This window comes from Gekko japonicus, unplaced genomic scaffold, assembly GCF_001447785.1.
Source record: "Gekko japonicus isolate JY-2015 unplaced genomic scaffold, Gekko_japonicus_V1.1 scaffold1126, whole genome shotgun sequence".
Lineage (NCBI taxonomy): Eukaryota > Metazoa > Chordata > Lepidosauria > Squamata > Gekkonidae > Gekko > Gekko japonicus.
The window spans coordinates 502,651-516,587 of NW_015167572.1; the positions used below are offsets into that span (position 1 = coordinate 502,651).

The 13,937-nt window shown below is 45.4% G+C and overlaps 1 protein-coding gene across 1 annotated transcript in view; it reads left to right on the forward strand.

Annotated features, from left to right (window-relative positions):
- Positions 1–13,937, forward strand: part of NBAS (neuroblastoma amplified sequence) — a 275,647-nt gene that overhangs the window by 236,753 nt on the left and 24,957 nt on the right. Inside the window, exons 49-50 of the mRNA XM_015413856.1 lie at positions 78–217; positions 11,413–11,557. Coding sequence (XP_015269342.1) covers positions 78–217; positions 11,413–11,557 — 285 coding nt within the window. The remainder of the gene's footprint in view (positions 1–77; positions 218–11,412; positions 11,558–13,937) is intronic.

Consider the following 13,937-nt stretch of genomic DNA (forward strand, 5'->3'; position numbering starts at 1 on the left):
AAAACTATACCACGCTTGGCTCATTAATCTGAATCCTACACTGAATATGGGTCATTGTTTATCCCCCAATTTCTTAGGTAGAAATAACAGATATTGAAAATGAAGAAAAGAGGTATTCGCTCATCTTGCAGCTTTTGGACTCAAGTGAGAAACATGAGGAATTTCAACACTTAGTCATGCTCCTCCAAGCTTGGCCACCTATGAAAAGTGTGAACATGTAAGTATTTGTACACATACTGTCATTGGTTAAAAATCAGTACATTTTTCAAAGGTGCTAAAGATCCACCCAATTTTTAAGCATGAAAAGTGTTTCATGATGTTTCTCTCTGTATGAGAGACATAAAACCACAGAATGATTTTTGGTTTTACTCATTTATTTTAGGATGTTTTTAAACGCTACAAGCCAGTAGGTTTTCCAGCAGATCTGGAGAGAAAAAATGTCCTATCCCTTTAACAGAGGATTAATATGTGGAAACCGGCAGCTGAAGCTTTTCATGGCATGGGGATAAGTAACATCCCATTAAGCCTCTATTAAAGGGACAGGACATTTCCCACCCCCAGGCAATTATGCCCTGTACAATTCTGCTGTTTTCTGTTTGTGTAACTGCCCAGTTCCGTGGAAAAATCTGGTCAACACATGAAGCTGGCTCCAAGGACACCTTTACGCTAATTGAAAAGATTTCTTCCATAAGCAGAAGATACTTTTCTGCTCACAGGATGATTTATTCCATGAAAAAGGGGCTTTTCCATAAGCAAGAGTATTTTAGGACCAAGTGGCTATGGTTTGGAGCCCACCCAACAATGCCAAGAATGTTTCCTCAGAGATTAGTCGCTTTTACTTTGAACCTGATAGCACATAAACTCCCAACAGTCTTTTATAAAAGTTATAGAAAAATTCAACTTGTGTATAAGCAGGAAAGAAGCCTCTCTCACTGGCTGTGTTTTTCTTCTGCAAAAGCTTCTTGAAAAATGGTGATATGCTCATATTTTCACAGCAAATAAGTAGGATGCATCAGCTCTCCTCTTTCCTGAAATTATAGACTAACTTAATTAGGAGGAGGAAGAAGTATGTCTGTGAACTTGAGCAGAATCAGACTGTTGGTTTCCAACACCCAGTATTGTCTACTCTTGACTAGGATAAATTTGTTGTATCCATGGTTTTCACAGTCATGGAGGAAGTGATGTCACGGACAACCTGGGGCATTCTGCATGCAAACTACATATTCATCTATCTCAAACTAAGTAGGTTATTGGCCAGTTCATACCACAGTCATGGAGGAAGTGATGTCACGGAGAACCGGGGGCATTCTGCATGCAAACTACCTGTTCATCTATTGAGTTGAGTGACCCTTCCTCAAACTAAGTTGGTTATTGGCCAGTTCACTCATTACTTTTGGATGTTTTCTTCATGTGCTAAGCAGAATAATATTCACATCTCAGTCACAGGAAAGCCATCGTCAGGAAGCAATAGCTCAAATTTCATTGTATTCTTCAGAAAAGTGCTCCTTACATGATCAGAATGTGCCTTGGCACCAGTTAGTCCATGGGCCAGGCCAGATGTCAGTATCGGGTAAGGTGGCAAAACTTCTTGATGTTTTTTTTTCTGAAAGATGTATGTCTGTGTATTATGTTTTGATGTGATAACCTGTTCTAATTGGTAGCTTAAGCTTGTTATGTCATCAAGATGACCAAAGCCAATTTTTCCTACCTTTTCTATTGTTAGCTATAACTCGTAAATCAGGTGGCAAATTTCAAAGTTTAAAGTACTGTTGGAAAGCTAATAAATTCCTCTACAAATAACTAATACTAATTATACCTCTAGCTATTACTGTTTTTGTGATCAGAGGAACAAATAAAAGGTCAGTTTTCCCCACATTTTATAAGGTTTACAGCATATGGCACTTTATCTAATCCAGATAGTCACCTAAAGTATATTAGACAATTAAAGCTTATTCTTTTGCCTTTCCAAGGAGCCATGGCATGAAGAAATTCGTTTTCATATGCCACAGTGAGCTGCATGAGAACATATCCACTTTTTATCTGATTTTTATTCAATGTAACCAGATAATATGTAACTTTGTATTGGCTTCAACAGTCTTGATTACACCATAAAAACCTTAAAATCATCACAAAGACATATACTTTTCAGGGAGAAAAAAGGAGTTTTGCCACTTTACCTGATACCAGTATGTCACTTTTTGACTCTTGGCCCACACACTAAATAGGAGTCTTCCCTTAGCTGAGCACTATGGTAGGATACAACCTAGCAAAATTACTTTTCCTACAGTAGAAGTTGTTATGGCTGAAATCCACACTTTCTTAGCTTATATTACAGCGATCACATGTGACCCCCTCTATAAAGAAAGCAGATGTGCCTGATGCAAGTTTCTGAATGCTGCTTTGTAATGTATTTCTGTTGTTTATTGTCGTGGTTGCTTTCTTTTTTTTAAAAAAAACACCTTTAAGTTTTGAACACTTTTCTAGCCTTTCTTTCCCTCTGTTTTTAAAGTTCACCTTCCTCAAGAGAGAGAAAAATAATTATACTGTTTCTCTAGACCTTTATTAAGCCTTCAAAGATTTCAGTGGTCTCATATCTTGTTGTTAGCAGTCTGTATTTCTGTCTCCTAGTAAATAGAAGCTGTCAGTAGATTTTTAAAAATGTATATGATGCATTCTGAGTTGGTGCAGCCTGATGTGGTACGATTAATTATGAACACCTGGCCATCCCCTAGTGCCCTCTTGAATTCATCACCTCAAGAAAGCTGTTTAGTGAATTTGCTTTACATTTCAAATGTTGATCATGTTGCTTCAGACTGGGGAAGGCTCTTCAGAAACTTGTGTGTGTGAAGTGCCCTCAAGTCGCAGCCAACTTCTGGGGACCCATAGGGCAAGAGACTAACAGAGGTGGTTTGCCATTGCTTGTGTCTATGTAGTGACCCTGAAATTCCTGGGTGGTCTCCTATCTAAATACTAACCGGGGCTGACCTTGCTTAACTTCCAAGCTCTGACAACATCAGGCTAGCCTGGGACATCCAGAACACAGGGCCTTTAGAAATTAAAGGGAGGCAGATCAGTGTGTGTGCAAGAGGCAGAAGGAAGATGAGGCTGATTCCTAGGTTACTGGTGTAGATTCCTCTAAGAACTAAGGGTTGGTTCCAATGTTCCCTCTAAGCGGTGGAGTCTTGTGAGCAAAAATTCTACTTTGTGAGCTACTGCCATTAAAGTTGTGAGCGAGCGATTTGCCTATTGCATAAATTGGTTTGCTCTGAAGCCATCCTTCCTGAGCGGAGACAAAAATGTGTGAGCCAGAGGCTAAAAAACTGTGAGCTAGCTCACACTGACTCAGCTTAGAGGGAACACTGGTTGGTTCCTGTGAACCATGCTCACCTCATGGTTGCAGATCTTTCCATCTTCTCCTTTCTCCCAACTGTCTTCTGATATCTCCAAAAAGCAGGTGCTCAGAGTCATGGGGGCCCTTGTGGGCAAAATGCTATGGAAGGCTGCTGTGATGAAGGGGAATTGGGTTGACATCACTCCCACTTCCTTCTTGCTCTGACAGCCTCTTGCATCAATGCGAGGGCCCCAGTCTGAGAGCAAAGAGAGGAGCTGATATCCAGCTTCCCCTTTTCACAGCCTCCCTTCATGCCCTTTTCATTTTTATTTATTCGTTACTTTAGAACATTTGCGGGCCCAAGGTTCTAGTGGAGCTGGTGTGCAAAACTCCTTTATTCATTCATACATTCATTCATTCATTCATTCATATTTATAGCCCACCCTTCCTGCAAGCAGGCTCAGGGTGGATAACAACATTTTATCAGTACAATAAAAATTATAAATTGGCCACAGCTTTTATTGAACACATACAAAAGAGCATTGGTGCAACATGGGGATGGGTGACCTGCAGGCTGCCTGATTAATCCTGTCCCCCTCAGTCCACCTGCTGGGGGGGAATCAAGGAGTGGTAAGCCTGGGGGGGGGGCATGTGGGCACCAAACACTGTGTGGTTCCCCCATGCTACCTGGTGGTGTGAGCCAGCTGACAGGCTCTGAGCTGGGCATGCCACTTAATGGCTCCACCCCAAGACCCCTTAAGGGAGTCCCCCCAGGCATGCAGGCACAGCCTCTCCCCTGAAAGAGTCCATCTCAGTGCCCAAACCGCCACAAGAGCGGGGTGACTTGCCTCACTCCTGTCAATGCACCTACCCCCATAGCTAACAAAGCAAGCTGTACCACACACTATGGAGCCATGTGCCCATTCCCCATTCTGATAGGTGAACTCTACTGTCCATGAAAAGAGCATTTTGTCCAAAGGGAATGTCCAGATGCCTGATAAGTCCCCCTATAGTGATTCAGTGAGTCTTCTGGCCAAAGCAACTCTGCCCGGTGCAAAAGCACCCTGCCAGTCACACCACTCCAGTAGCTCCAACCACAGCAGTGTCACGTGCGGGAGTCTAGAGGCAAGAATCTGGAGATACGATCTGATGGAATGGAACAACACAGCCCCCTTTTGAGCTGGAAGGTCATTCTTGCCAAGCTGGATAATTAAGGTGTCCAGTGGGCCTCTGTGGAAGACTTGGCATGAGATAGTGGGTAACAGAGAGTGGTACTTCATTCCCCTGTGCCCTATCCAGGTGAGGTGTAGCCAGTTGCTGAGCCTTAGTGCATCCCCCCAGCCCGAAGATGCCACATAGTTCTCTGCCCAGTGGATACTGTGCCTGATGATCCAAACCGCTTTAGGCTGACCTGACAGGACTGAGATTAACGCATGTCAGTAAGACTGGCTGAGCTGAGGGCCAATATAGGAACAATAAGATGTAGAGTGCCAGCAGCTACCAGCCATGATCTTGTCTGGCTGGAGCCCCACATCAGCTGTGGCTGTGGCAGCATCAATACAAAAAGAATGATTGCCATAGTCAGAGGAAGGAAGACCTGTGGATAATGAGCATTTGCACGTGATGCTGGCAAACTGGAATCTGAAGAGACAGGTCCCGTCAGTGTGGATTACAAAAATGCCTGAGATGGCCAGCCAGATGGAGTAGTTCACTGTGCAGAGCATGGGGCAAGGTAGTCCGCGGGAGCAGAGCCTAGAGTCAAGTGAAACCCTTTGCCCCCATTGATCTGTTTTTGACCAATACAGCATAATGCAGAGCTCAAATGAAAACGTCCTGAATGGAAAGCACTTGCTCAGAAGGGTCGTGGCATGAGGGGGTCAACAGTTCGTTGCTACGAAAAGCCCAAAAAATGCCAAAATGAAGGTCACCCTGAAGAGAATGGCCTTGAAGGCTGACCAACAGCTGGTGGACAGCAGGTGGATAAGGCCAGTGAGAACCTGGACTGTAATGGGCCTCCGTGAGTCTTGGGTCAAGGGAGAAGCCCTCTTACAGCCTTCCATAGCCCATTGGGCTAGGAAAGAATTGCAAAGGTCATTAAAACCCACGGCTTGACTGTAGGAAGATTCAGTAGCCAAGTGGATGCCCATGGTTCTGGGCGAAGATCACGCTCCCTGAAGTGTACCAAGTAGCAGGAAAGTACAAGGTGGACCTGTGGGAGGGGGGAAAGCTAGGAATGTAGAAACAGTGCGCTTGTAAAACCGTCAAGTAGAAGTGCTGATGGACCCAAATACTCCTTGCAGAATTACTCATTGCCAAGCATCCAGAGCTCCTCTGGGAAGGGGTCCAGGTTTTGTGCATTAGGAACCAAGACTCGAAACTTTCCTTCCTGAAATCGCGACAAGGCATCTGCAGTGTTGTTACTGGCACTTGTAACACATCGTGCTGAAAAGGAGATGTTCTCCTTCAAACAGGCCAAAACAAACCTACGCACGAGGCACATAACCCACTCAGAGCGAGAAGGCTGATGATTAATAATGCTAACAACTGCCTGGTTATTGCACGAGAAGGTGATGCATTCGTCCCTGAGTTTATCAGCCCAGATAGTGACAGCTACCAGAATTGAAAACAATTCAAGGAAGATAAGATCCCTAAGAATGTTCAAGCTTGTCCAATGCGTGGGCCAGCACTGAGCACACCAGCAGCCTGAAAAATAGACTCCGAAGCTGCAGCTGCCTGCTGCATCAGAGTGAACCTGCAGAGGCTCATCAGGTGAGAAGGTGGACTGCCAAATTAAAATATTGTTAAAATTAGCCAGGAAACGCCACCATATGCTTAGGCTTCCCCTTATGCCCTGCGAGTTCCTGATGTGATGGGGTAGGGTGGAAACACCAGCGGAGGACCATGCACAGAAGGGACGTACTGGGGCCACAACCCCGCACATGAAGTTGAGGTGCCTGAAGAGGCTGCATCTCTCTAAGCATGCACTTTTTGCTGCTCATGACGTTCCCTAATAAGGCCCTGAGGGCGGAAAGCTTATCATCAGGAAGGTGAGAAATGCCCTATTCAGAATCAGCTAAAATGCCCAAATATGTAAGCTGTATGATTGGGCCCCCAGCTCAGATGCTGATCATTGAAATGCAGATAGGCGAGATGGTCACTTATCAGTCTCAGCAGGGTCCACAAATAGCAAATCATTCAAATAGTGTGTAATATTCAGGCATGCAGTCCAGCTCTTAAGGAAGGTGCTAAAGTTTTCGAAGGCAGCACAAGCAACCAAGCAGCCCATTGGTGGACTGACAAGAGTTGGAAGACGGACTGGATATCACACTTGGCCATGAGCACACCGCAGCTGCAGGACTGGATCAGACAAACCACATTATCAAATGAGGCATATTTAATGGAGCAGGACTCTGGGGGAATAGCATTATTAATGGAAGAGCCCTTTGGATATGATAGGTGATGGATGAGGTGAAAGTCACCAGGGGCCTTCCTAGGGATGGTCCCCAGTGGGGAAACCCTCAAATTAGTTAGTGGAGAGGACAAAAGGGGGGAAACCCTAAAATTAGTTAGGGGAGAGGACAAAAAGGGGCCAGCAACTCGGCCTGCCACGCATTTTTTGTGAATTTCCAAGCCACAACAGAGGGCAGGTTGCCGCAGTTGGTGGAAACCCCGGGGGGCTGGTAAAAGGAATATGGAAATCTGTGGTAAAGCCCTCCCTGAGGAACCTTATGGTGGCCTTATTGGGATAGGTGGCTAATAGGTTCATGAGAGCTTGCAGACAGATAGGGGTGTGAGGTATGCCAGGTCCAATTTGGGGCATTGCAAGGACTGTATGGTGGAGCCAGTGGCTGCAACAGCGGAGGCACTTGATCCTCCTTCCTTTTTACCACTATCACTTTTAGAGGATCAAGTCCCCCAAAAGGGCTGCATGGCCCGCACAGGCAGGATGGCCTGGGATGGGGGCTGAAGCAAGTGTCACAGTTGTGATCGAACTTGCATTTGGCTTTGCTGGATTTTCCTTGGTTATACTCCCAGCAAACCCAGCGGGGAGTGTCATGTCTAAACACAGGCTTGGGTCTAGCGAGGTTAGACCGGTATCTCATAAGAGACCTCACCTTTAGGACCCAAAGTCTGTCATTAAACAGGTCCCAGTGGGAGACTGCACTGTAGGAGGCCAGCTTTCTAAAGGCCTCATCATATTCAATTGCAGCAGATTCTCTGACCAAGGCCCATGCCCTTAATACATTTAACATATGCTTAGTCAGGTGCCAACTTCGTTCAGAGTACATGGATTGTACTACCCCCATGTACACCCCATAACCCAACAACCAGTAGCCCCTTTTGTGAGACCCTTCCTGTCAGGGCGAAGGCTGCATTTGCCCTCATTGCATTTTGGCTTAATTTTTTTTTAAATGTCAACGTAATATCCATCCAGGATATGCTGGATGTGCTCCCATATTTTACGGGGAAGGTAGGTACCCAGGGGGTCCTCAAAATCACTGTAGGCCACAGAAGCCCTTCTAGTGTCTGGTTGCTCAGAACCCCAGACTGCACCCGGGTTGGCCTCTACCTCCCTGTGCCTGAGAAACCAGTGAGGTAGATATGGAATATGGACGCCCTTAGACCAATAAATCCCTGACACATGTGTGCAATGCTCATCAGAGGAAGACTCACCAGTAAGCGTCTCACTGTTAGAAGTGTCACAATCCTTTACAGATCTACAAGCTTTTTGATGTTTAGTGCATTTCCTTTTGCTTGGCGGGCAACTCCACGGGACATCCATGGTGGAATCACTAGAAAAGCCAGGATCTTCTGGAGAACAAGGCCTTCTCCTCCGCCCCCTGGGCCCAGGTGCAGCTGGCTGGACATAAGGATGTCGACTTGTTATCCATCCACTCAAACCACTCAGATAAACGTTCTAGAGTTTGATCAATCCCTTTCAATACTCCTGTATTGTTAGGTACGGGGGCAGGTGGGGGAGCCTAGCAGGGTCTCCTGCTTGGCACTGTTGGCCTGGATTGTCTTAGCTTGCCACACTGTTCTAGCACCCAAAGATGTGCTGGTAGAAGCACCCCCAGTGGAGCGGGCAGCAGGAGCAACCTTGCTTCATGGTGGTATAGGTGAGGACTTTTTGTCAAGGGCCTGCTCCAGAGCAAGCTGCCTGCTTACCAGCAGCCAGAGTCTTCTGGAGGCATAACAACTGATCAAGCAGACCACCATCAATTCACTGGCCAGTGGTGGCCCAGAGCACCACCACAATGGTGTGAAGAAATTTATTAATATTTATTTACTTTATTATTATTAAGAAAAAGAGTTGGATTTATACCCCGCCCTTCATTCAGAGTCTCAGAGTGGCTTACAATCTCATTCCCCTCCTCTCCCCACAACAGACACCCTGTGAGGTAGATGGGATTGAGAGAGCTCTGAGAGTACTGCTCTTGAGCGAATAGCTCTTTGAGAACTGTGACTGACCCAAGGTCACCCAGCTGGCTGCATGTGGAGGAGTGGGGAATCAAACCCAGTTCTTCAGATTAGAGTCTGCTGCTCTTAACCACTACGCCACACACATTACTGTGTGTTTTGTATAGATATATTTACTTATTAAATTATCTAGGAGCGCCTTGGTAAATTAAATTTTAATAAAGCAAATAAAAATTACTCGGGCTGTGAAACAAGTTAAACACAAGTATGATCAATGAATGCTGAGCGCACGAGAACATGAGTCCAGAAGATGCACAATGGAGATAAAAATGCACTCCTCCCCCCAACACCTGGAGGCCTCTCCCAGCCGGGAATGATTAATTCTGTCTTTGCCTCAGGAAGGTTGGATGCTGGCTGGCTATGTGTTCGCTGGGCCAGCCGGCTCCTAGAGGGTAAGGGGTCATGTGTCATAGTATAAATGGACCACCCCCAGTCTGTGTGTAAGTGGCCAGCTCTTAGAGGGTAAGGGGCCATGTGTCCTAGCTTAAATGGGCAACCCCCATTGCTACATGTAAGCGGCACTGCCCGAATACCTTGGCAGTAGAACAAAGATGGAGGGAGGGGGTAATGTTCCTGCCTATGGAAGCAGGGCCCCCCTAGAAAAATGTGGAGATGTAATGCAGCACTTCAACGGGGAGAGAGAGACCCCAGCAGCCCAGAAGAGGGAAGAAGGAGCAAAGGAAGAGGTACTGCCAACCTGTGGTCCATCCCCAAGTCACCCCAGTGCCGCTGCTGCCACTCCCACAAGATGCTCAGCTGCAACTGCCTCAGTGCATGCTCCCTCCAAACAGCCAACAACTGGCCACTGAACGTTGCAGCTGCATCAAGCATTCTCCCAAAGAACAGCTGATTGCCAGGAGAGTTTGCCGAGGCAGCACGTGGTCAAGACCCGGAACAAACTGTGCAGAGCTCTCTGGCTTTGCTACCTTAAATAGAAGGGGGGGGCAGGCCTGCCAGGGGGAAGCGCAGTAAGGCCCACCTCAGGCCATGCCCCTGCTGACCAGATGGACTCACTGATGCTGTTGAGTGCCTGGGTCACAGCTGGACTGATATGGTCCCTGTGGCCCACTCCAGTCAGAATTCTGGGCACAGCAGAATTTTGCAGCATGTTGTGTACAGGGCCTCCTTGATACCAACCATCAGCTTTTCAGCAAACATGGGGGGCTACTGGTGAAAAGGGGGAGATGAGGAAGATCTGCATTCGTAAGGACCCTTTTGCAAACTGCCTTGGAATCCCGGGTTCCACAAGTTCAAGGTTTTCTGCCTATGGAGCATGGTTTTCCTACCTTCCCCCTCCCTCAGCAGCCTGAAATGACCCTCCAGATACGATTCCTGGGGTGTCTGCTGTCCCCTAGGAACAGGATTGAGAGAGGCATTTTGAGCTGCCACAGGAAAGAAGGAAAGTTATGTGGGGGGAGGCCAATCCTGGGACGTCTGTGTGCTATTAAACTCTCTTGCCTTCTGTCACTCAGTGAGCTTATGTGTAGATATTATTTGACCTCAGTGAAATATTTTTGTTAAATCCACGACATATCTCCTTCAAAACTGTAAAGCGTTAACAACAGGTATTTGGAGCCTTTGAGTATTTTCTTAAAAAGCCCATCCTAGATTAAAGCCACAGTAAGATTATGTCTTTAAATAATATGTAATGAATGCCAACCTTAAACAGCTCATGAGACGTCCAGTCAGTGTTCTAGTATGGTGGATTTAAAAGGGATCATTAATATATGGTATTTAACATTTACCTCTGATCATAATCGGTGTCCTATCTGTTTTTAAGTCATAGCTGACATTAGCAGTCTCAGCTTATCTGTTGGCATTCCCGGCCAATCTGCCTCTCTTATAGCTTACTGAATATTTACCAGCTTCATCACACTTGCCTTCACTCTGATTAATCACAACTGCTAACCCTTTCTTTCACTTTGCTCTGCGACTGTTAGCAAAAAAGTCATAGATCACATGGCTGTCTAAAATCATGTCAAATACCACATGAATGTAAATGTTTGGTTTCTTTCATCTATTTAATTTAGAACACGTTTTTGGAATACTGTTTAGGGCCTTAAGGGTAGGTACTAGGTAAATATTACCTTGAGAATGCCTTTCCCTATAACTAGCTGACCTTCCCTCTTGGAGAACAGGAAACAGCAAATCCAACATTTCCTTTTCTTTTCACCAGCGTAGTGTAGTTGGTTGGACTAGGATCTAGGAGACCCAGGTTCAGATTTTCACTGTGCCATGGAAGCTTGCTTGGGTGACCTTGGGCCAGTCACACACTCAGCCTAACCTACCTCACACAGTTGTTTTGTGGATAAAACGAGGAAAGTAGAATGATGTAAGCTGCTTTGGGTTCCCACTGGGGAGAAAGGTGGAATATAAATAAAGTAAATAAATAATAATTACAAGACAAGTATCTTTTCAGTTCTGTAAATGTCTTAATTTCTTCTCTGGTATCAGAATGTGATTTATGTGTTTGTCGAAGTTTGCATCTTTGTGTATACAAGAAGACAGTTATAGATATATGCATATAGATATACACACAATTCTTCTTGTTTGCTAGGTCTGTGTACTTTAAATACTATCCTTTTTTGCCTGCAATTTAGCACATGTGCAAGTAATAATCCTTGGGTGAAACTGGGAAGTGCGATGCTTGTGAAAAGTCTACCAGAGCATAAGAAGAATGTGGGGAATGAGATTCTAAAGATCTGCAGGTCTTTATATGAGACGAAACACATGCTGTCTGTAGAGGTGAGTATAAATCTGACTATATTCTTGTAAGAAGTGACTTTGATATCTCTGCACAGGATTCAGTGCTGTGCTTCCGTGGTTAAACAGAAGAACATGAAGCTTTGAATTTATGTTGTCAGCTGCAGATTTCTTCCTTTGTCCATTAGGCATTGCTGTTGCATAACCTGGGTTCATTGGCTCCTGCAGAAGTTCTGCTGAACGGCCTTAATGCAGCTCTAGCCATGAGCAAATATGGTCATCCATAACTCCTGGTAGTGCCCACCCACCCCAGTTTACCATATGATCGTGCAGCTGAGGATAGGCTTGCCAAGTCCCCCCGGGAGGCGGGGAGAACCCCGCCCGAGAGGCCCATTACCCGCCGGCGGCGGATCGGGCCCCGGGGGGAACCCCACCTCCAAAGCACGCGACATGCCCAGCGTCAGCACGTCACCCAGAAGTGACGCAATCACGTCGGGCACATTGGGGGCGGGGCCACAATCATCCAAGGGAAAACTCTATGGTTTTCCCTCGGGTGATTGTGGCCCCACCCCCAATGTGCCCGATGTGATTGCGTCACTTCCGAGTGACGTAATTGCGGTGCGCTTTGCGCGCGCATGGACTCCCAGACCAGCACTGGACTCCCCCGCTCTTCATGAGATGAGGACTTGGCAACCCTAGCTGAGGATGTGTGTTCAGGTGTGCCTCTGTGTTGCAGAATTTAGGATGGCAGAACTTGTCAGACAACAGAGTTTGACGAACCTTCCTCATAAAAGCTGTCATTGGTTTAATTCTGTTTCCACTGCTCATAGACTTCCCCATAAATAACTGCATTCAGGCGATTTATTGAAAAAAATCACACTTAATGCTCTACGGTTAAAAACCATGGAACTCCGGACACATGTTTTGATTGTGACAGCTGTTTCAAACCAGGCAGCTTGGATGGTTCTCCCAGCAGTGCATTCAGGGATGCTGTCGTGAACCTCTTATTCCAACATGTGAATGATCCCAGTATTCTAACATTACTTGGGGCAACTAAACACATGTTCATACGAAGCTGCTGTCTGTGTGGTCTAAAAACTCTTTAAGGCCACAGTTTTTCAAGAACTCAAGCAAGGGCCTCTCCCAGATCTGCTCCAGCAACCAGACGTGTGTCCTTCTGCACACAAGGCACGTGGTCTGCTGTTGAGCGATGAGTCCCCCAAATTGGATCAAGGTAGTTCTTTAACATGATACATTTAAAGATGCACTAGGGTAATTTTGGAGCTTTATTTATTTTGACCATTCAGTTCAGCTGGCTCAATACTCCCAACTGGCAGAAGCTTTCCAAGGCCTGGGGCAAAGGTTGCTTCCATTCCTTCCACATAACTTCCCTTTTCCTTGGTGTATCCTGGGTTGAACCTGGATCCTTCCACACATAAGTTATGGAGTTATGACCCTCCCCTTCCTTCCGCAGTATAGAAGAAACCATGCCACACTAATAACATATTAATCAGACCTTAGAGTTTGAGGTGAAGTATCAGAAGCCTGATATTTTTAATTTGTTATGTATGTTATTTATAGTCCATCTTTCTCACCGGGACTCAAAATGGATTGCACGAATGTAAGTCAATGCAGTTGATAGTATGAGGCATTTAATAAGCAAGTTAACCGGACTAGGATTGCAGAAATCTTATATTATTTTACTGGATCAATTTTTAGTTCTATTGTGATGCATTCTGACTGATCCTACTTCTCTGCCTAGCCTAGCTGGTGAGGGGGGGGGGAATTAGGGACTTGATTGTACATGTAGCCTCAAGTTTATTTATTGCTTGCTTATCAGTGACCTAAAACTGGCCACCTGCACACTCAAGAAAAAGGCTGGTAGTGGGATTAAAATAATCATTTTATTATATATCAGAAGTCTTAAACTTTTTAAATCCTTCTATACTTTTAATGATTTATTTCTGGTAAATCATAACAAAAACAAGCCCTAGAGAGCACAGAATGAACCCTCAGCCTTGTGTATTTCTACAAATTTTCAGTGTACAGCTTAGTACATACAAGCCCTAGAGAGCACAGAATGAACCCCCAGCCTTGTGTATTTCTACACATTTTCAGTGTACAGCTTAGTGTACAGCACAGTTTATTGCTGTGGCACAACATTTAGATAAATAAGTGCTGAAAGTTGTTAAGATGTACAACATGGGGTGCGACAGCAGTTTTATAGTGCCCGTTAACATTTTATGTCTGCAAACCTATCAAAACGTTAAGTGAACAAGCCACATCTTAGGATGTTTGACAGAAGAACTATAAAACGTCTTTCGAAAGAACTCTAAACAACATTTTTCAGGTGGTGGGGGCAAAAAAGGAAACAGATTTGTAAGCAGAGCACATGGGGAAGTATACCTAGAGGAAATATACC